Raw genomic sequence first — 20854 nt, 5'->3', positions numbered from 1 at the left:
CATCAACTGAAAGTACATCTCTTCCCCTCAAAAACAAAACCAAAACTAAAAGGCTAGCTCAAAATTTACGAAAGTTATGTAATTTAATATGTGACCATGCAAAAACGGGTGATTTTGCCGTGGCGGTATTGGATCCGTGCGGTGCTCAAACGTCTGGCGGTCTAGCAAACGACGGCGCGCGGGAGCGGCGGCGCACAAAGGGTTAATAATTTAGTGACATTCACAGTTTTGTAGGCTAAACTGTGATATAAAAATCGTTATAATTTGGCCTACGCCTAGATAACAAATAATGTTTATTTAATTGTTTTTTTATTTATTGAACACTATGAATGACCTAGTAAATAACTCAGGTGAACTTAGACAATTCCAGAAAGCAATATAGAAAGTCATCATGAGAATATCAAATTATTTAGCCCAGCTGTTACTGAAATAATGGTATCCCGGTAATAGGTTACTACTGATGAACTTGTTACAAACGCCAATAGTACCCATCTGTAATGACTGCAAGTACAATGGCAATGTACATGTTTTATTTGTGTCATAAGTTGTCAGAAATGTGTATCTTATAAAATAGTTTAAAATAACTGATGTTACACAGTTTTATTTGTTTCACTTTATAAATAAACATGGGCTATATAGTTTTTCATTGATCATCAAATTATTACTTTTTTATAAATATAGATACAGCTGAACTATACTGTAATTTGAAAAAAATACCTATAATGTAATTTGTTTTAAGTGGTTATATAGAGGATTCGTTACTCATGAATATTGATGATTTGATAATAATGAATATCTATAATTCAAGCGTTGGATGCTTATTATACTGCAGCAGTTACTTTTAACGGCTTTTAACAGCGTTTATTTAAGGATAAACTTGTCTGGCACCTTGTGACACAGATAACACATGTACATCACTATTGTACTTATGGCCATTACTAAAATACCATATACATGATTTTACTTTGTTTTAATTAATTTGGAACAATAATGTCGAACCCAATAAGCTGTTACGATTATATTGTAGCAAAGCTATATTTTTAAACGTAAAAGAAATATACGTAGCATATTTAAGATTACAGAAAATATTAATACTTTAGTTAATATAATTTTGTAACCATACAAGATAAACCTCTGTACAAAATTATAGCTAATCTGAAGTGGTATTTCTGCACGTACTGCTAACGTAAAATTACGTTCATTTAAATTCATAGTTGGTTTGGTTCCAACAAAAATAGTAGCCTAGATGATTGCTAATATATTCATTAAACCAAATCTATAGTGTAAAATGTCTTTTCAAGTGCGTTTTTGTAACGTCATGTTTGTTTTGACTTCTCTTGTAACGCATTATTATGGGATTTCCACCTTTAATTCTAGTATTCACTCTCACTACTAACTGGATTGAATTTAAAGGACAGGGTGTCCCATGTACGGCAATTTTACTTAAATTTACTATTTATAAAGGAAATGTGGGGTATATACAGGAATTTAGAGCAAAATTCATAAATATTAAAAATAAATTAACCACTTCAAATGATCATTTTTTTTATCAAGTTCATGGATATTAGATGTCTTCGTGAAAGAGAGGGTAGAGGGTTATGAGGCGAATTGACAGTTCAAGGTCAATCACCTTCAGTGAGTGTTGTGGCATCATCCTTTGGCTCGCTGGTCGATCAGTGTAGAAGTAATGGGCTTACCTGCTACTGCTAGCTTTAACACATTCACTGCGGATGACAAAATTACTGGTGACAGAAAATGCGGGAATTTTTGTTGTTTTTTCTTACCCAAAACGTAGTCAGGATAGCCGAAAGGGTTGTCCAAGGTATCTCGGAAGCTTCGTTGGCCGGAACAGGTAACGTCATGTCCATGCCGAGTCTGCTCATCATCCGCACCGGGTGCCGGTCTCCGTGTTGTATGTGCTCGCAGCGCACTAGGTTTCGGCACAAACACTCGCGAATTACATGTATATAGTACATGAATGACACGTAGATAGTACATCAATTACACTGATATATTACATATTAGTTTGAAAAATATACAACTTCAAAAACAGTTAACACTCCCCCCTCCCCGAGTAAAAATTAGAAAAAAAACTACATCCCCACCCACCGCCAAAGACTAAAAACTACTTATTTGTCCTCGTGATACTTATCAAAGCAACTGAGTTCACAGACCTGGTTTGTCAGGGCACACTGCACAATAGTACACTGTTTCCTTACGCTTGCCTTCTTGGTAGCAAACCTCCGGGTAACTGACTTGCCGTTTCCTTTGCGCTTTGTTAGTTTGGAGAGACGATGCATGCTGTTGCGTGTCAGTGTGATGAGCAGTGGGGCTTCCGTTGGAGGGAGCAGGTCTTCAAGAACACAAACTCGGAAGTCATACAGGGACAACCTATCTGAGTTGTAAATGTTGTACAGGTAAAAAGAATTTACTACAACAACCTGGAGAAAGTGCAAAAATATGTTCTTGTGCCATCGCAGGGTCTTGCGCTCACAGGGGTAATAAGATACCATTTGGTCCAAGCGGTCAGTCCTCTTCATGTGAGAGTTTTAGTACATGATTGGTTTTGGCAGCGTTCGTTTTTGGTTTCTCCTGTTGGTGGTTTGGACCATCTCATTGTCATATTGTGTGGAGATGTAGGTCACCGTCCGCTTATCCCTCCATTTTCCAATCATGACACTTTGGGCATAGTTCGCTATCGTTTAACCTTTGCCCAATGCCTTTGCCTTCACTGCTGGAGGTGTATGCAGTCTGTCGATGTGTAGGGTGCCGGTAGTGTAGGTTGAGTGATGTAGAAGTTTGAATGATAAGACAAAACTATTATAAAAATTATCCATGAACAGGGAATGGCCTTTCCCCAGGAAGTCACTCATCAGCTTCATGACGACTTTGACGGTATGATCTTTGCCACTACAAGAGTCATGGCTTCCCATGTAAACATGAAAGCGTAGCATGAGTCCCTCGGGTTCATTCAAGGAATAAATTTTTATTCCATATTTGTGTCGCTTGCCCTTACGTACTGGCGGAAGACCAGTCTGCCACGCCACAGTACCATCTCTTCGTCGATGGTCAGTTCACGGTCGGGATAATAGATCTGTCGCATCTCATTGTTGAAATAATCAACAGTATTTTGAATTTTAAAAGACCGGTCGTTAGCAGGTTCGGGGTGATCAGGGGTATCAACTCTTGAATAATGCAGATATCTCAAAATGCCAAGAAATCAATCTCGAGACATATACTCCTTGAACATAGGAAAGTTCAACGACCAATGAGTTTTCCAATAGTCGTTCAATCGATTTAGCCTGACATTACCAGTCAACAGTAGAAGGCCTATGAATGTTCTTAGTTCGGCCATCACTAAATCCTTCCATTTGGTTATGCGAGACGCGGGAGGAGTGGTGGGGCCACAAAATAGTTCCAGGGCATACAGGTTGGTTTGTCTAATGATATTCTCTAAAAACACGGTGTCAAGAAGGAGATTGAACCAGTCAATTGTCACCTGGAATGGGAACGAGCAAGCCAGGTTGACCCGTGAACGGCAGGTCACGTAAACCAGCCATGTCGCTGGCCGTACCGGCCCACTGGGGGTGGGGGACGCCGTCCTAGAACTGTTTGAACTCGTGAGGCTTGGAAAAGATTCGTGAGGACTGCAGTTTTGGTACGATTGTCCTGGTATTTTTAACCCTTTCCACTCGGATTTTTTTCACTAGTCTGCCCCCTCAGCTCGTATTTATTTTAGAATATTTTCAGTAAAAAACCATTTTTAGCAAACTGGAAGTCAATAAAGTATATACATTATTATATTGTATAATTAATTTTATTTTATTTCTAATTTATATTATAGAGATATATAAATTTGATACTTACACTAATAAGTTTAATATTTTATCATGGTATGGTATCGTTCAAAAACACTCTGCAGGATGAAGACCAGGATTTTTTTTACAGGTTTTTTACAATAGTAAAGTGTTTCCTTTCTTCCTCCTGGCACCTTTCTATTGCTACAAACAGCACAGTCTTTAGTTTTTTTTGTTGGATGAGCTGCAAGAAAGTGAGGTTGTTTGTTTAGCCTTTCTTCTTTTTCTACTGATGAAGGACGACCCCGCTTCAAACTCATAGGGTTACGGACATGGCCCATACAAGTTCATTGATTGAGGATTTTCTCTGAAAATTCCTGTGTTGAATTGTTTTTTCTCCATGGTTTTGCTTATTCATGTTGAACAAGAGAAAGCTATTTACTACTGCCACTTCCAACATCCAGGAAAAATAGCTTTCTCCACCACTTCAGAGATTTACGGGAAAATTTGTAGGAAGCAATATAGTGGTCTGCTTGGGTCCACGCCACCCATATATCTGTTATACTGACAGATAAACTGTTGGCTTTTTTATGTTTATTTGATGATCCTTGCCTCTTCTTGAGATGGTTTCAGTATCATTGTTGTAGAAATTACTCAACATTACTACATCACGCTTATCCCGCCAAGCTAAAACTAAAGTGTTGTTTGTTATGGACGATAGGTCTTAGTTTCATATTTTTTCAATTTTAGTTTGCCTTTTTTTATGCTGTTGGGCAAGCCCTTTCGATTAGTCATCACTGTTCCAGTTAAATGAATATTCATTTTTTTTTAATTCCTCCGAAAAGTTGTAAGCTTGTGTAGTATCGATCTGTAAATATATGAAAACCAGATCCTGCATTGTCACCCGATACTAATTTTTCTGCCAAAATGCAATACAATTCTAGAAGTGAATGGTAGATCTGGGCGAACTAATGATGCAGTTGTAAATGAACCGTAATAAGGTTCAAAAACTATGAACATATCCCGATCTTGAATCACTGAGTACAAAAAACTTTCAAACCCCATTTTGTTGGTTTTGTGGATTATAACATTTGAATTCCACTCTACCCTTGAAAGCCACGGTGCTTTCATCTACACTACATTCATAAAGTGGAACAAAAATATTCTCTGAAGCGAGCTTGTAAATAGGTTACAACATTCTTTACTTTATCAGCCCTGGTTCTATTGTTCGTATCAGGATTTGGAGGAGATACATGAAAGACACCAAAATATTTGTAAAAACCTTTCCCTTGAGAAAACATTCACAAAAAAACGGCTGGTTAAAATACCCACTCAGAAGAAAAATAGTCTTGGATTGACGGCTTTGGATTCAGTGCCATATTTAGAAATGACTCCTAAAAAAGCCTTATTTCTTCCAGGGAGAAACATTTTTCCAAGTGTTCCAGATAGATCTAGCTTTTAGGGGTCTCAGCTTGTTTATTTTCACTTGTGCGTAACGATTTGTTTCAGCAACAATGTCATTCAAAAGTTCGATAGTAAACATCAAGTGAAAAAAAAAGTCTGAAATACTCACAGGTTTATTTCCATTTTGGCTCCTTATATCCACTAAACAAAGTGTAAGGAAAAATGAGGAAAAATCAGGTCCTTGATAAAACAGACCAACCGTTGTCCAAATCCATCATCACCACCACCATTATTTGCTGTTGGGCCCTAGGTCTAGGCTATTGTCACTGTCACTATCAGTTATGTTTTCCAGTGTTGGAAGAACTTCATCACAATCACTTTGCATATCTTCGTCAGAACTTGAATAATTGTCATTTTGTAATTCAGCAATAACTTCTGAATCAGAAAGAAAAGATGTACTTGGTATCGACATATCGAGTCACTAATGCGAACGCGTCTGAAAATTGGTTAGGAAACGTGACTACAATGACAAAGCAAAATAGATCAGCAGCCGACCAATCGTAGTTCAGCTGTCTATTATTAGTTCCTGAGAATACCGTGCGATCGCAGCACCAATCCGAAACATCGTAGGGCGGGCTAAAAATAAAGTAAAGCTGACGTCACTGCAATGTCGGATGGCGTTCCGACATTACGAGCGGAACGGCAAAATAGCAATGTCGGACGACGTCCGACATACGAGTGGAAAGGGTTAAGGTATGTACTTGAGAACTGCAGGAATTTCATGATTGAAATTGACTGGACACTTTGAAGGAGCAAGAACGTTGGGAACGTAAGTGTGTTTGTTCATCACCATTGTTCTTGCCAATGTCATTACGCGCTACGCAAATGATTTTAGAACATTTGAATTAACTTAATTTTAAGTAATATAGTTATTCTGTAAAAATAAAAACAGCTGGCATATATTAATTGTGAATATCTATAGTTCATATATTTTGTATTTGATAGTTTAGACATTTCTAATCGATACTTGATTCAATTGTTTTGGTGGCTACTTATTATACTGCAGTCAGGCTTAGTTGTAACTTGGTGCTAATATTCTTGACATCAATTGTTAACTATTACACTATCACCTTTAAATATCTAACCTTTTTAGTGCCAATGTTCGAATATAAGGATGTTCATAAAATGTGCAAATAAAGCCATTGTCCAACTATATGGATGTGTAAAAAAAGTTCTAAAAAATACAAAACTCAGTTCAACACTTATAATGATACTTTGGTATTATCCTGAGGCTATTTTTGGAAGGGTTTCTTACCAGGGACCTATAAAATTACATTATTTGGTGGTGGCTTACAGATAAGACCAAAATACCTTGAGTAGGTGATATAACGCCTGAACTGAATACAATCAAAATAATGACTTTAAAACCAACTAAGAACAAAGATATTTCAGTAAACGTCAATGGTCAATGGGTGAGCACGGCAATCACTAACACGTAGTATCATCTGTTTTTACGTCTCTGACCCCCTCTCTTCCCAAGTTCGGAGCTACCACTACTGAAGGATAGCCAATAAGGCTAGTATTGTCAAACTAACATAATTTGGAGCATAATAATCCTTCAAGTTAGTGCCGTGCTCACCCTTCAACCAACTTAGAGTTAACAAAACAAGGTTCATTATTACTCATTAAATAAGATGGAATACCAAAAGTAGCAAACATTTCATGCAAGGCTTTCTCAATTTGAAAAGATTTGGGGGATCTTCTTTTTTAATTTCAGTCTACTTTAGAAACGTATCTACTATAACTAAGTACATTTTACTGAAAAATCATTAATCATATGCCATGGTTACTTGGGATAAAGCCAACAGTTTATTGTGTTTAAGGCAACATAGACCAACCCTGTTAACATTGTTTACAATTATTTAATTGATTCAATTTGCCTAACCCGTTGACGATCACCACATATGATTTTGCAAGTGATTTCGTTTTAACAATACCAATTTGAGAAGAATGTAATTCATACAACTTTTTCTGTAACTATTTAGCTATGATAATTTTATGGCCTATTAAAAATTCAATAGTAATTTTAATTTATCAGGGTTTTTTTCTGATAAATTAAGGCTTAAGTTCTATAACTACCTCACTAGGCCATCCTGAACATCTCATATTTCAAAACAATACTGAGGTATTTATCTTTAACAGTTACACATGCTATAATGTTCCTATCAACAGGTAAATACATGGTAAATGTCTGGAAAAATCCTGAAATCCTGTTTCCTTCACAATCCTTCCATTGTCAAAAACAAACTTCAAACAAAGAGGTAAATTACATTAATCGAAAAACATAAGGTAGCTTATTCCATATTCTGAATTGCATTTATTGGACTCTTTAGGAAGTCTGTTACCTATCCGCATTAGCATTTTGTTTTGAGGTTGCATAATGACATACTCGCCTTTGGCTCGCCTCAGACCCCAGATTCAAGTATTTGTTAAAATCGGGATAAGTGGAGTTCGGGGACAGGTTAAGTCCAAGCATTAAATTTGGGATCTGGGAGTTTAAAGTAGACCTATTGTGTTGAATTTTCTGGATTTAACCAAAGTTTTAACTTACAGGGCATTTTGTGGGTTAACCGTTAGAGAAAAAGTGACTGGACCTTTCTTGTCGGAAATTTAATTTTGTATGTTTTGTAATTTGATTCTGACCTCGGATTTGAGCAATGACTTCTGAGTTTCTTGGTATGGAGCTTGGGAGGAATGACTGCACTGGACAGCTTTCATGAGTTTTAAGAGTAATTTCACTGTAGAATTTGCTACTATTAGGTGTTCTCTAGGGGTCACATGATAGAATTATGCCAAATTTCAAGCCTGTATTGTATACCGGAAAAGTCCGGAGGGGGGTGGAGGATTAATGTTCATGCGGGTAAGAAATGTGTTGTTCTTTACTGAAGGGTGTTGCAATTAAAATAAATAGAAAGCAATTTTTATCAGAAGAATAGGTATATCTGCTAATAACAAATTTATAATAAGCTATGGCTAACTATTTTGCCGCAATAGACCCCAGAAACAGAATTATCAGGTAAAACTTATAAAATGATTCTATTTAAATGGGTTTTTCAACCAAACCATTGAGGATAGGGCAAAAAATGTTTGGATTTTTTTTAGATCATGTCATTTACTAACTCTTGTGAAATAATGTGTTTTGAGCCACGACCAATGGTTTCACCGCTATTGAGCCCTGAAACTAAAACTTCACCTAAAAATGGCAAAAGTTCGTGTTTTGCGGCTAAACCAATAGAGGTAGGACCAAAAGTTACTGGAGCTTTTTTGTAGATCATGTCATTTCCTAAATTAAACATAAGGTTTTGGTTTGAGCTATGGGCAATAGATTGGCCGCTATCAAGCACGGAAGGTAAATTCTTGAGTGAAAATTACGAACATTTGCCACATAATTGCGTTTTGCGGCCAAACTGATTAAGGTAAAGCAAAGGTAATTAAGGTAAAAGTCACAGGACCTTTATTTAGATCACTTCATTCCTGACTAGCGATTTTTCCTCAGAATCGAGCTAGCTCTAACGGTTCACCCGCTATCGGGCTTCAAAGGAAAGCCTGCAAGGGTGAAAAAAGTAAATTTTTTTAAAGGCTTAAAAGTTAAAATTCCAGATTTTTAGACTTTTCCTGTGGATTTAACTGCTAAAACTACCTGCGTGCCAACTTTCAAGTGTCTAGTACTTCTATAACTATGTTACAATTCGTATCTACATTCAGCTCGCCAACACCACCTCGGTCCCTATCTACCTTTTCTATCTCTATCTACTAGATAAATTTAACGTATTTTCAAATTTTTTGGTAATACTTCATAGCCAGTTCCCCACTACTTACCTAAGCGAGAGAAGAAAATGGCAGACGATAGTCATTAAATCTTAAGCTATAAACTTAAAATGTAATCTGTTCGCAAAATTAAACAATTTACAGTTTGGCAATATTACATTACTAAATATAAATTTAACGTTTATAAATAAAAAAAACTTAAAAGTCACAACATCATAGTTGGCCCTTTTCGGTGGCAGATTTGAAAATCATAATAAAGAATTACAGATTTTGCATGTGAAAGTACGTATTATATACTACAAAAAATGAAGTTCTGACTGTCTACCTTCAAAATTTGTTGAATTTGAAATCATTGGTATTCTAATAAAAATTTTCTCAGCACATAAAGCCAGATGTGTTGTATACATACATACATATATATATATATCTTAATATGTAGTTTATATTGTATACTTTCTCGTGGTATTTGTGTAATTTGACCAGATATTTTTCACTCCAAAGCGGGATACTTTATTATATTATGAGCATTGGGGGGCATTGTGTAATAATTATGTTTGAGAGGATGAAATAATTACACATAAAATTTGCAAATGTTTACAACGATGTTTACAATTGTTTACAAATGTTTACAAATGTTTACAACTAGGACATTTTACAACGTGTAAAATGTCCTAGCTGAAACGGAACATAGATATTGAACCCTTATCAAAATCTCAGTGTTCAATATTTGTCCCAGGAACCAATTTCTTTCATTAGATTTGGCGATAATTGCAACTTTGTATGAAGGTCTTGGCAGCTTGAATTGAAATAAAAATTTTACAAGAGGATTGACCTAAAACGTCCACTGAGAGCTATGTTTTTCAGTTGTCTATACTTTCTTCATTGATAAAAAACTTTCAACTGACACGTAGCTTCCTGGGATGCAATTTGTCGAGTTTTCTTTGAAAAGTGTAAACATTTCTACTCATCTAGAATAAATTTCAAGGTTTCTCTCATTTCACTCAGGAACTTTACTCTTGGCATATTTTGTTACAAAGCCGATTTCATCAAAGATTTGCTTATCAGAAGATAATGGAAAATAATCTTTCTCAATCAAGCAATCCACTGAAGGTTGGATGTCCTTCCACTTCGAGGTTTCTTCAATCTTGCCCATTAAAAAATCTCAAAACTTTGTAAATAGACAATCTATTATTGCTCCAAATACTGAGGTGATGTCTCGTAAAAATAAACAAAGATGTCCGTAATAGTTTCCTTTTCATGTTCTGAGCACCGTTGAACCATCAGATTACGAATTATGTGTGGAATAAATCTGTTTATGGTCTTCTATTGGAGATTTTCTTTCAAGACTTTTATCTGAACACTGTGACCTCGACTGCTGAGATCTTATCCCCTTCTACGTTTAAAACAGTCTGTTAACGTAGCTGCTTGGCTGTGTATGAAATAAAACCATATTTCCAAATGTGGATTTTCAAAAAATGATTTCTGAATTTCAGGACAGTTTGTTTGCTTTAGAAAGTTTACTTAAGTGGCATAAAATCAATATTCTTTCCATTGCTGGTATTATCGCAAGCCAGCGAGTTTTGCTGTCTTCCCAACATTTTTGTGATACTTAACAACAATAGAATCACATATCTCTTTAAAAGCTTTTACCCTTACTGTGTAGAGGTAGAAGTAAGAATATATTTTAACTGCAACAACCTGTAATATTTTGTAACTTTAGTGACCAAGATGGGATTTTTCGCTACTTTGGGACGGAGTTTTTTGAGACAAGAATAGGCCTATATTTACACCAGGGAATCTAATAATGTTCATGTCAAGTTTCAGTACAATGGGTTGAATGGTTTATGCGTGAACGCAAAACAAACAAAGGCACTTTCAAATTTATAATATTATTAGGAAAAATGTTTTATCTAAATGAGGTTTTAGTAATTTTCTTATGTTTATTCCTAACCCTTAAATATTACAACAGAATTTATTTATTCTATATTCGATGAACAATTTTAAGGTTTAATTTTATGTGTTGCAAAAATAGACTATTAAATCATGATTTCAAACATATTTTAAATTTAGAAGTCTATCTATTAATAGCCAAGGTTACATATAAATGTTAGTAAATCTTTAATTTAATAGTGATTGTAATATACATTTTTGTTGTATTTTTCAGAATGGGGAAAAAAGGCAAAAAAGGTGGAGGAGGTGAGTTTAATAATTAAATCTGAAGTAGACAAGTAAAAGTGTATGTTGTTATATTAGAATTAAATTGAAAATATTTTATTCAATATTTGTACTTAGTGTTAAATGAATAGAGTCATACCATACATGCACATTTCACATATTTTGTGTAAGATATGGTTGTGATTAAACTACAAGTACTATGATAAATTATTTATGAACGAAATACTTAACCGTTAGTCCTAGGCAGGTTACTAAGTGTGGCCCTAACTGATGTTTCGAAGAGATCACGTGAAAAGTAATTATCCTCTCAGTTTGGTGGGTTTTGTGTTTTTGGTGACTCCACTCAGGATTGTGTAACCACGTACATTACTTTGACTTGGATTTGAGATTCGACCCTTTAAATTACTAGGATTTAAAAGTAATTGTCGAACACAGAATGTTTATTAGCTTTAAGTTAAAATTTTTATCATGGGATGATAATTCTTATCTTATACAATTACCAAGTAACGTAGTATTATAAATTCTAGATGTGGTTTTACTTAAATAAAAGTAGAATTAGTCTCTGTAGTGGATCTGTAAATATCAGAGATGTTATATTTGAACTTTCTTCCCTCCTTATGGTGAAATATAAAGTTCATTAACAAAACATAGTTGACTTTTTTGTTGATACTAAACATTACTCACAAAGATTTGCTCTAATTAGTACATTTAAAATAACATATTCAATAAAAATTTCAAACTATTTTAACAATTGTTAGTTATTGTTTACACATCCTTTGCATACACTAAGCCTATAAAAACTTTTTTTGTATTCAAACATGGTATTTTTTTCCTCCTGTGAGTTTATGGGAAGCTTAAGATGTTAAAAAAAATACAGTATATGAAACAGAAGAGAAGCATGTTATCTTAGTTCTTAAGCTCACACGGCAGGCGTTACAACTGACATTTAACTTTTACATTTCACATTGTGTCAAACAATTGCTCATAAAATTAAATTTTTCAAATATTTCTGTTTATTTTGGAGAGCTATCTTCAGGCAAGATGTTGGACCGAAACTGTCCTTAATATGCATGTCTTTACAATTAGGTTTTACAAATTTATTATTTAGCATACTAGGGATTAAATCAATAAGGTCTTTATTCGTGAGAGGTTTTCAATTCGCAATCAACTTTTCAACATTTTTTTCAAATCAATAACTACTGTATATCTAAATTTATATAACTATATTTAATTAAATTGCTTAACTATTTGATCAATTTCTTAAACACAAACACATTTAATTAACCTATATATATATACGTTTTAAACTTTTTTAAATCTCTTTAAAAGTTAATTCCCTTAATGTCGGATGGTTGGGCATTGTACACCCGAGTTCTAAAGTACAACAAAGCTTTCTTTGTTTCCTCCAGCCTTACATGCAACAGTTATAGCATGTCACCTGTTGTTTAACAGTAACTCGTGTTGACAGCTTGCATTTTGTATAATACGGTTCACCATTTTCCAAAACCTCATGTATCAATGTTACTATCTGTAGCCTACAGAGATGCCTCACTGTGAGCAAATTGGCCTGTTTTCTATCATGAGGAATGTGATCAAACCAATGGAATTAGATTATAGATGAACCTTAGAGCACAATCTTGCCTCTGTGAAGCAGTATTATCAACTTTCTAATAAAATAGCAAGAAATTTACAGTTTCGATGACAAAGGAATTAAAGTTTAAATATATTAAGAATTCTTAGTTTAGTCATTGCGTGTTGAAAAATATCTTTAATATGCTTAACAAAAATTGCTCAATGACAAAGTGACTCCTAAGACATTTAGAAATTTCCTATCCTCTGATCACTTTTTCCTCAAAGCAACACAGACTGTCAGCGTTTTATTACCTCCTTAATAGATAGCGAGCAAAAATGCAAAACAGAACAATTATCTGCATTTAATTAAGCCCATATCTTTCCAACCAGCTTTTTGCAAGTTTTCATTCAAACATTGCACAGGTATATTGACATCAGAAGGAGGTTACACCTAAACAACTTGAGTATAGTTTGCATATGAATAAAGGGAACAGTATTAAAATTCATTCTCAAGATCAGGAGTGTTCAAAATAAATATATTTGGACCCTAATATAAACCTTGAGGGACACCCATAGCTTTTGAAAGCACATTCGAGCAACTTTCTTTTATTTTTGTCACTAAAATCTTTTAAATAAAACAAAATCATTTGATAACTGTATCACCGAACTTGTAGAATTTTAATTTAGCAAGCAACAATTATAAATTCACTGAGTCAGACACATGAGAGATGTCCAGTGCCACCAGGATATTTTCGTGGTTCTTATCCTTTGCTATATACAGTTCATCTGTAATGTTCAGGAATCCGATGTAGTGCTAAAAGACTTTCTAAAACCAGATTGATTTTGAAGGAGAACATTTTTGGCTTCAATAAATATTGTTAGCTGATCAACTACCACTTTTTTGAGAGTTTTGAAAGAAATTTGTTAAATTGATATGGGCCTAAAGTGAGATACCAAGTGAGTTATTTTTTTTTTTAGATATGGGTATAGTTCTAATTTGCTTCCAATCTGTAAAAAAGCAGCCTAACAAGTGATAAATTGATCAAATGAGTGATAGCACCTGTACAATATGGACTCATTGCTTTTACTATTTAGATGTAGATTATATCAATACCTGAGGCTTTTGTTGTAACTGTTTCTTAGTACTGAGAAATTAAGCTTCTTCAAACTAATTTTGTTACCACTACCCATATCAGCAAAATATTTGTTAATTTCATATGGTGAAAAAGCAATATCTCCATAATTGTTATCATTATTCAGCACTCCACTTGTTCTTAAAGCAGTCCAAAAAGACTTAAAGTCTGTGCAATCAAGATTGTAATGGAAATAAATTGTTTTTACCTTTCTCTTAGCACCATTTAACTGATTTCGCTTTGCAATAAAGCGCTTTTCTCTTGAATTTTTGTGTTTGAATATATTATTTATCGAAATATTTTTTGCCTTTTGTAAGTTATTTTACTGCTCAGTTTTTCCATGGGGCTTTATTTATTGTAACTTTTTAAATCCTTCACTCTAATGCCTTTTTTATGCCTGGGGTTTTAAAAAATTAAAAAACTATTGTTCTTCCTTTCTGAATATATTTGCGTATTACCTTGTTTTCATCAATAACTAACTATGCCTCTATGTAGTAGAGCAAGACCAGTCAGCTGATTTTTCTCACAATAATTCCTCAACTAAGTCTTTTTAAAATTTGAACATTGAGAATAATATATCCGATATTCCAGTAAAAATTGGAATAGGTAACAAATCAACAGTAAGACCCTTATTAATAGAAATATTTATGTTGTGTAAAATTTCAAACAGTCAGTTGCACAGGATGGTATAATAATGGTGTTCTTTGCTACTTTTACTTTTTGCCATGGTTTTTGCATCCTCAATTGTTGATTCTACTGGCATTGTTGAAGATGAGAAGGCTTCGGCAATAGAGAATTCAGTTTATAAAGGTTCATAAGTCTTAAGAAACCCTCTTTTTTAACCCGCTTTTTTAGGTTCAAGTTTGGCGAATCTAGTGATCAGAATACATTAGGTAACCCTAAACTAGTTTTCTGTGCTTGATGAAGTCAGTACAAGATCTGTAAACTTGCTAGGATTCAACCTGAGGTATTGTGATACTACTTTCTAGGCTTTCAACAGTTTTTTTAGCCCACTACTTTCTTCATCAGGTTTTTCATGTTTATGTTTCAGAACATTTAATTATTAATAGAACAAGTAGTATACTAACTGTAACACTGCTATTGTCCTTAGAAAAAACTGTTGCGATTTTGTCAATAATTTTTAAGAAAGTTAGTGAGAGAGATTTTCCTCCCACTTTGTTTTATACATAAGAATGAAACAACTTCGTTAATAATCCCAATTGATTTTCTCACTGATTAAACAACAGAGCATTTAGATATTGTCAAATCTAAAGGTGCTTCAGAGTGAACATTCCACATTTTTACATGACTGTATTGACTACACCTATAATTTCAGAAATCGTCACAGTACATCCATCTGTTGAAATGTCAATGCATTTGTCAATATGGTCAGGGCTTTTCATGGCGTTTAAAATAGTTCTGTCTAATTTTTCCCTAGATAAAGAGGGGTTTTTCATTTTCATCTGATCAACAAAATTCACATGTTGACAAATTTTCATCTTGATCAGTGTCATCCAAAATTAGGCAGTTACCTTCATTTTTTCTTTTGTTTTCCCAGCTTCTGGTCAACCTTCATATGTTGCCACAGATTTGTTTCAGGTTGATGACGATTAATAAATCCTACAAAATCTTCTCTTATCATGTCTTGACAAAAATATATGTAAAAATGCTAATTTGACTCTTGTGGCTAATATTAGTGGGTTCATCCAACCCAATACTGTAAAATCTATTTTCCTGGACTCAGTTTAGGATTTCTGAGATTGTTTGGTATTATCCGGAGGCCTCTGTGTTCAGAAGACTGTGTTTTCTTACAGGGGACCTAATAACTACATTATTCAAAAGAACAGACTTTATTTGACTTATTGCTAAATACATGTTATGAAGACAATTGGTTCTTGTTTTTTCCTTCAAAAGGAATCGATATCTGCAAGAAGGAGGCCACCATATCCTCAATCTATTATTTGTTAATAGGCTATCTCTATAAGTAGATTTAAATTAGGTTATCATAAATATTTTGTTCGGAGTATTAAGGTTAAAAATAATCTTTTACGAGCGTTCACGTGGTTAGAGCTTGAATTTGGGTACCATCTTGATGGATGGTTTTCTTATTATGCCAAAAGTGAGGGGTGGCCACTGAAGACTACACTGATGGCCAGGGGCACTTCCGATCGGCACTTCCCCGACCTCAGGTCACATACCAGACCGTCCAATGTGATCTGACGGAGAAGTTGGACAATTTGGGACATGATCTGAGGTTGGGAAAGTACCGATCAGAAATGCCCCCGACCATCAGTGTGGGCTTAGGTGGTGCCTTCCCATACTTCTAGTAAGAAAGATAAAAACATCTCTTGAGATGGTACCTAAATATAAGCTTAGATCATGTGAGCGGTCGTTAACTTGTTATTTTTATAATACACATGTATGTATTTACTTATCTACTTAAATTATAGCTTAGTAGTGAATTGTAGAAAGGGACAGGGTGGGTTCCTTCTCGCAGATAAGCGATATCCTTTTGAGAAGGAAAAAATAAGAAACCGTTTGTCATAAGAACCAATCGTCATAATGATATGTAATTTTCACAGTGGGTTTTCTTTCTAATAATGTAGTTTTTAAGTTCTCAGTAAGAAAATTTTTTTCCAAAAATAGTGGCCTCCGAATAATACCAAATATCGGGAATGATTTCTCTCCACAACAGTTGACCAAATCATTTTGCAAAGTTTTGCTGAGAAATGTTGTTTTTTTACTTTCTGAACTGCATTGTGAAACCAATTCAGTTTCTTCACATACTTTGAATCTAAATAAATCTCATCACGATGCTCTCTTAAAGGAATATTTTGCCTTCTAATAAATATTGAATTTTGTAAAGAAAAAGTAAAAAGAATTTGATTTTGTTTATGCTTTTTAAAATTTGTAATTGTCAATTTTTGATTTATAACAGATTTCTCAGGATTTTTTTAAGAAACCAGAAAGTTGTTCGTACTTTCTAAAGCGTATTGATAATAAAGCGATTTGCTGTTTCTCTAAGTCACCGACCTTTCCTAGCATCTTGGAAATTTTTTTTAGTGGCTGTCACTAACATATGTACTTTCATGTTTCCATGATGACCAACCGTTAGAGCAGAAGCAAAGAATGGGCCAACTTAACAAAATAGACCTTTGGATGGCTATAAAACTAATCAAGTTGTACATTTCCAAGTTCTCTTTTCACAAATTGTTTTTTTAATTTCCCACCCTTAACATGATAAGAATTTGGGTAGGCTACTTGATCCCATAGGAGGTTCCCGATGGTTTTTAAGAATGGTAACTGGAACTGTCAGGAGGCTTTGACCTTATATACGAGGTGTGTCCAAAAAGTATCCGACCTTGACGTCTGGCATAAACTGACGTTACTTGGTGGCAATGGCAATCTTGTCCGCTTCAAAGTACTCCCCTCCACAAGCCACTACCTTATTCTAACACTTCTCCCACTTCCGGACACACTCCTTAAATTCATTTTGCGGAATGGCTAACAGGTTCTTTGTCGCATTTTGTTTTATTTGTTAAACATCGTCAAATCCTTTTCCTTTGAAAGGAATTTTTAATTTCGGAAATAGCCAGAAGTCACAAGGAGCTATGTAAGGACTGTAGGGAGGCTGTCGTAGTTGGTTGATGTTGTGTTTGACCAAAAAACGCTGAATAAGAATTGAGGAATGAGCTGGCGCATTGTCGTGGTGCAGGATCCAGTCACGGCTTGTCCACAGTTCAGGTTGTTTCCTTCGCACTGCATCTCGTAGCCGCCTTAGGACCTGAAGAAAATATTCCTTATTCACTCTTGGAGCATATTCGTGATGAACAACGCCGTCCTGCTCAAAAAGAATTGTCAGCATTGTCTTGACATTGCTTCGACTTTGTCTTGCTTTTTTCGGCCGTTGCTCTTTGTGAGTTTTCCACTGTGAAGATTGAGCCTTTGTTTCAGGGTCGTAGCCATAAACCTATGACTCATCACCAGTAATAACTTTTTTAAATAGCCCTGGGTCGCTTTTTATCAAATCCAGATTGTCCTGTGCGATTTCAAATCGACAGTTCTTTTGGTCTTCTGTCAGCAGTCGAGGAAAAATTTTGCCGAAACACGGTTCATTTAAAAATCTTTGTGTAAATTGTTACAAACTGATGATTTTGGTATTCCTAAATCTTCTTCCAGCTCTCGGACAGTCAATCGATGGTTTTCATTAACCCTCCAAGCGTCCACTCTAACACCTCTTGGTGTCACAGCCATTTTCTAACCATTTGTAAGGGTTTTTTTTTAAATATACAGCTGTCATATTTACTAACAAAACCATGCATTGTTATATATCATTTTATTTACAAATGAATAGAGATTATATAAAAAATAAATGTAATGTCCTTACCTTGCATTTTATAAACTTTTTTGCCTTTAAAATGTAAAATTTTTTTTTTTTTTTTTTTTTTTAACTTTGCGCCCCCCCCTAGAAAACACACAACCAAAAAGTTAAAAAATCCAAAATAGCCATTTGTCCACAATTTAGTCTTCTGTTAGAAAATATAAACACTTAGATCATTATATATAGTTTTAGAATAATTACAACTAAAAAACGAAACTATGTACAATCTCAGAAAAAGACTGATATTGCTCAGTCAGAGGAACTGCTACAGTTCTCCCTGCCGCCTTCTCTTTTTTTCCACCTCTCATGGGCCTCCAAAAGTGTTTTTTGTAAGTGGTAGCACTTGGATGCACACCACAGTTTGCATCCTGGTCACCAGAAGGTGGATCTTCCTTTATTGCAAACAACACACTTCCTCATTTGGACCCCAGGAAGACGCTCCAGTCGATGAGGATCAGGTCCAGCGTCACCAGCAGGTCCTACAACCACAGGCTCTTCACTGGCAGCAAGAGTGTCCACGATGCTTACAATAAAATTTCTCCTGTCCATGGGCTTGTCAGTGTTTAGGGAGTATAGAACATAAGCGTTGAAAAGAGCCAAATCAAATAGATTGAAAAACATTTTCTTCTAATACTTAGTTTGTCTGGCGGTTGCAAGTAGTGTGAAACACACACTTATCGCTTACATCCACACCTTCCAAATCCTGATTATACTTATGAATGAGAAGAGGTTTCATCCCTTCCAGACCTTTTTTGCTTCTTTATCAGCTGATCCTCTGCATGACATGCAGATGTCAGAGCAAACAAAGGCTTTTTACCAGCTCTCTGCTTGAACTTGACAAGCAGCAAATCTCCTTTCCTGAAATATATGGTTTTCTCTGGGCTCCAGGTCTGCATTCTTGACAGCTTTGGGTAAAAATTTAGAGTTTTTATTTATGGTACCTGTTAAAAAGGTTTTTCTGTACAACAGACTATTTGCTAGTGGAATTTTCGTATAGAACTGGTCTGTAAACAAATGGTAGCCCTTGTCCAAGAGTCCACATTTATCCATAATATTCATCACAACTCTTTCGGTGAACAAGACTGGTTCATTTATATCATTGTGGTGAACTGCTAGATAGTCAGTTCCACTATAAAGTTCAAACACGTAATACATAGTTTGTTGAGCTATCGCAAGCCTCAAATTTTTTGATCCCATATTGTTTTTATGTTTTTTGTTAGAAGATACTGGATGAAGGTGCACCTATTCTTCATCCCAATTAGGCTTTCATCAATACAAACACTTTGGAAAGGTACAAAGTGCCTAGCAAAAGCTAAATTTAGATGGTCAAGAAAGTATCTTACTTTTTGCCAGGGATCATAACCGGGCTGACCTATCTCAATGTTCACTGCTGATGACAGATGCAAAAACCACTTATTAGAAAATATCTGCTTGATTTCATAACCATGGAAAAAAATGGTTGTGCCCTGAGAGGTCCTAACATCCCAGTAGTGCTTCACATTTTTTTTTATAACAATCCCCATATTTATGGTCAATGCCATACATTTTTTCATCTCAGCTACTGTGACTGGTGACCATTTTGTCCACCTTGAATTTCTTTCTCGATAGGGTTCCCTCATTTCGTTTTTTAGCTATTGCTCTGTCAGCATATGCATTATTTTCTCTAGTTAGTAATTGCCAAAAAGCTGCAGTTAGAAACAAATTCAAATACTCAATAGGCCTACTATTACGAGGAGGGCAATTTTTTTATACCAGGATTTCTAACTTGGAACTGAGGCCTAATGTTCTTTTCTGGCTCTGGGGGATAAATTCTGAGCCATGGATTCAAACGGCCTGCAGGCCTATCACCGACAACACTACCATTATCAGAAATATCATCTTGATTACCTGGAGTTTCTTTGTCAGATGTTTCCAAGTCTTCAAAATCGGGAACGTATTCCTCACCGCTGCCCGATGAAAAATCTGCTAGTGAATGGTCAGATGGAATATTTCCCACATCAATGTCGCTTCCATTGCTCTCATCTTCACTAGAAATCACTTCGTCTAATATATTCCGTATAGGACTAGATTGAGAACGTAAATTGTCACTCATTTTCAAAAGATAACCAACTATAAACACGAACTGACCATGACAAAACAACGCTAACGGCAACCTGTTGTGCAAGAACAGCTGTCAGTAAACACGTCGTTTTTCTACAAGCTGTACAGCTCACCAAACATTATAACTGTCTTGACACAGTACAAAACGGCAGAAAGCTTGCAATCTGCTCTTTACAACAGATATACGATACTTGACGTTTGTTGCGATAGAAACGCATCTAGCGGCGTCTTTGTAAACTACTGTCTACCCGTCGATTATTCGACGACTGACGCTCCAGCGTGTACTTCGACATCGAATAATCGACTTCTAATGCTGGGAGGGTTAATTGCTGTACGAACACGTTCAACATTTTCAGTGTTTCTGGCCTGCCAGATCGGTCATCACTCTCCACTGATATTCGGCCATTTTTAAACCGCCTAAACCACTCTTTTATTTGTGTATCGCCCATAGACACGTCACCATA

The 20854-nt window shown here is 35.2% G+C and overlaps 1 protein-coding gene across 1 annotated transcript in view; it reads left to right on the top strand.

The window, feature by feature from the left end:
• LOC124358318 (protein argonaute-2-like) overlaps window positions 1–20854 on the top strand; it is a 206365-nt gene that overhangs the window by 4094 nt on the left and 181417 nt on the right. Inside the window, exon 2 of the mRNA XM_046810617.1 lies at window positions 11194–11225. Within this exon, the coding sequence (XP_046666573.1) occupies window positions 11195–11225 (31 nt within the window). The 5' untranslated portion in view covers window position 11194. The remainder of the gene's footprint in view (window positions 1–11193; window positions 11226–20854) is intronic.

This window comes from Homalodisca vitripennis, chromosome 3, assembly GCF_021130785.1.
Source record: "Homalodisca vitripennis isolate AUS2020 chromosome 3, UT_GWSS_2.1, whole genome shotgun sequence".
Lineage (NCBI taxonomy): Eukaryota > Metazoa > Arthropoda > Insecta > Hemiptera > Cicadellidae > Homalodisca > Homalodisca vitripennis.
The sequence above is the reverse complement of the archived record's forward strand: the minus strand, read 5'-3'. Positions and strand labels throughout refer to the sequence as shown.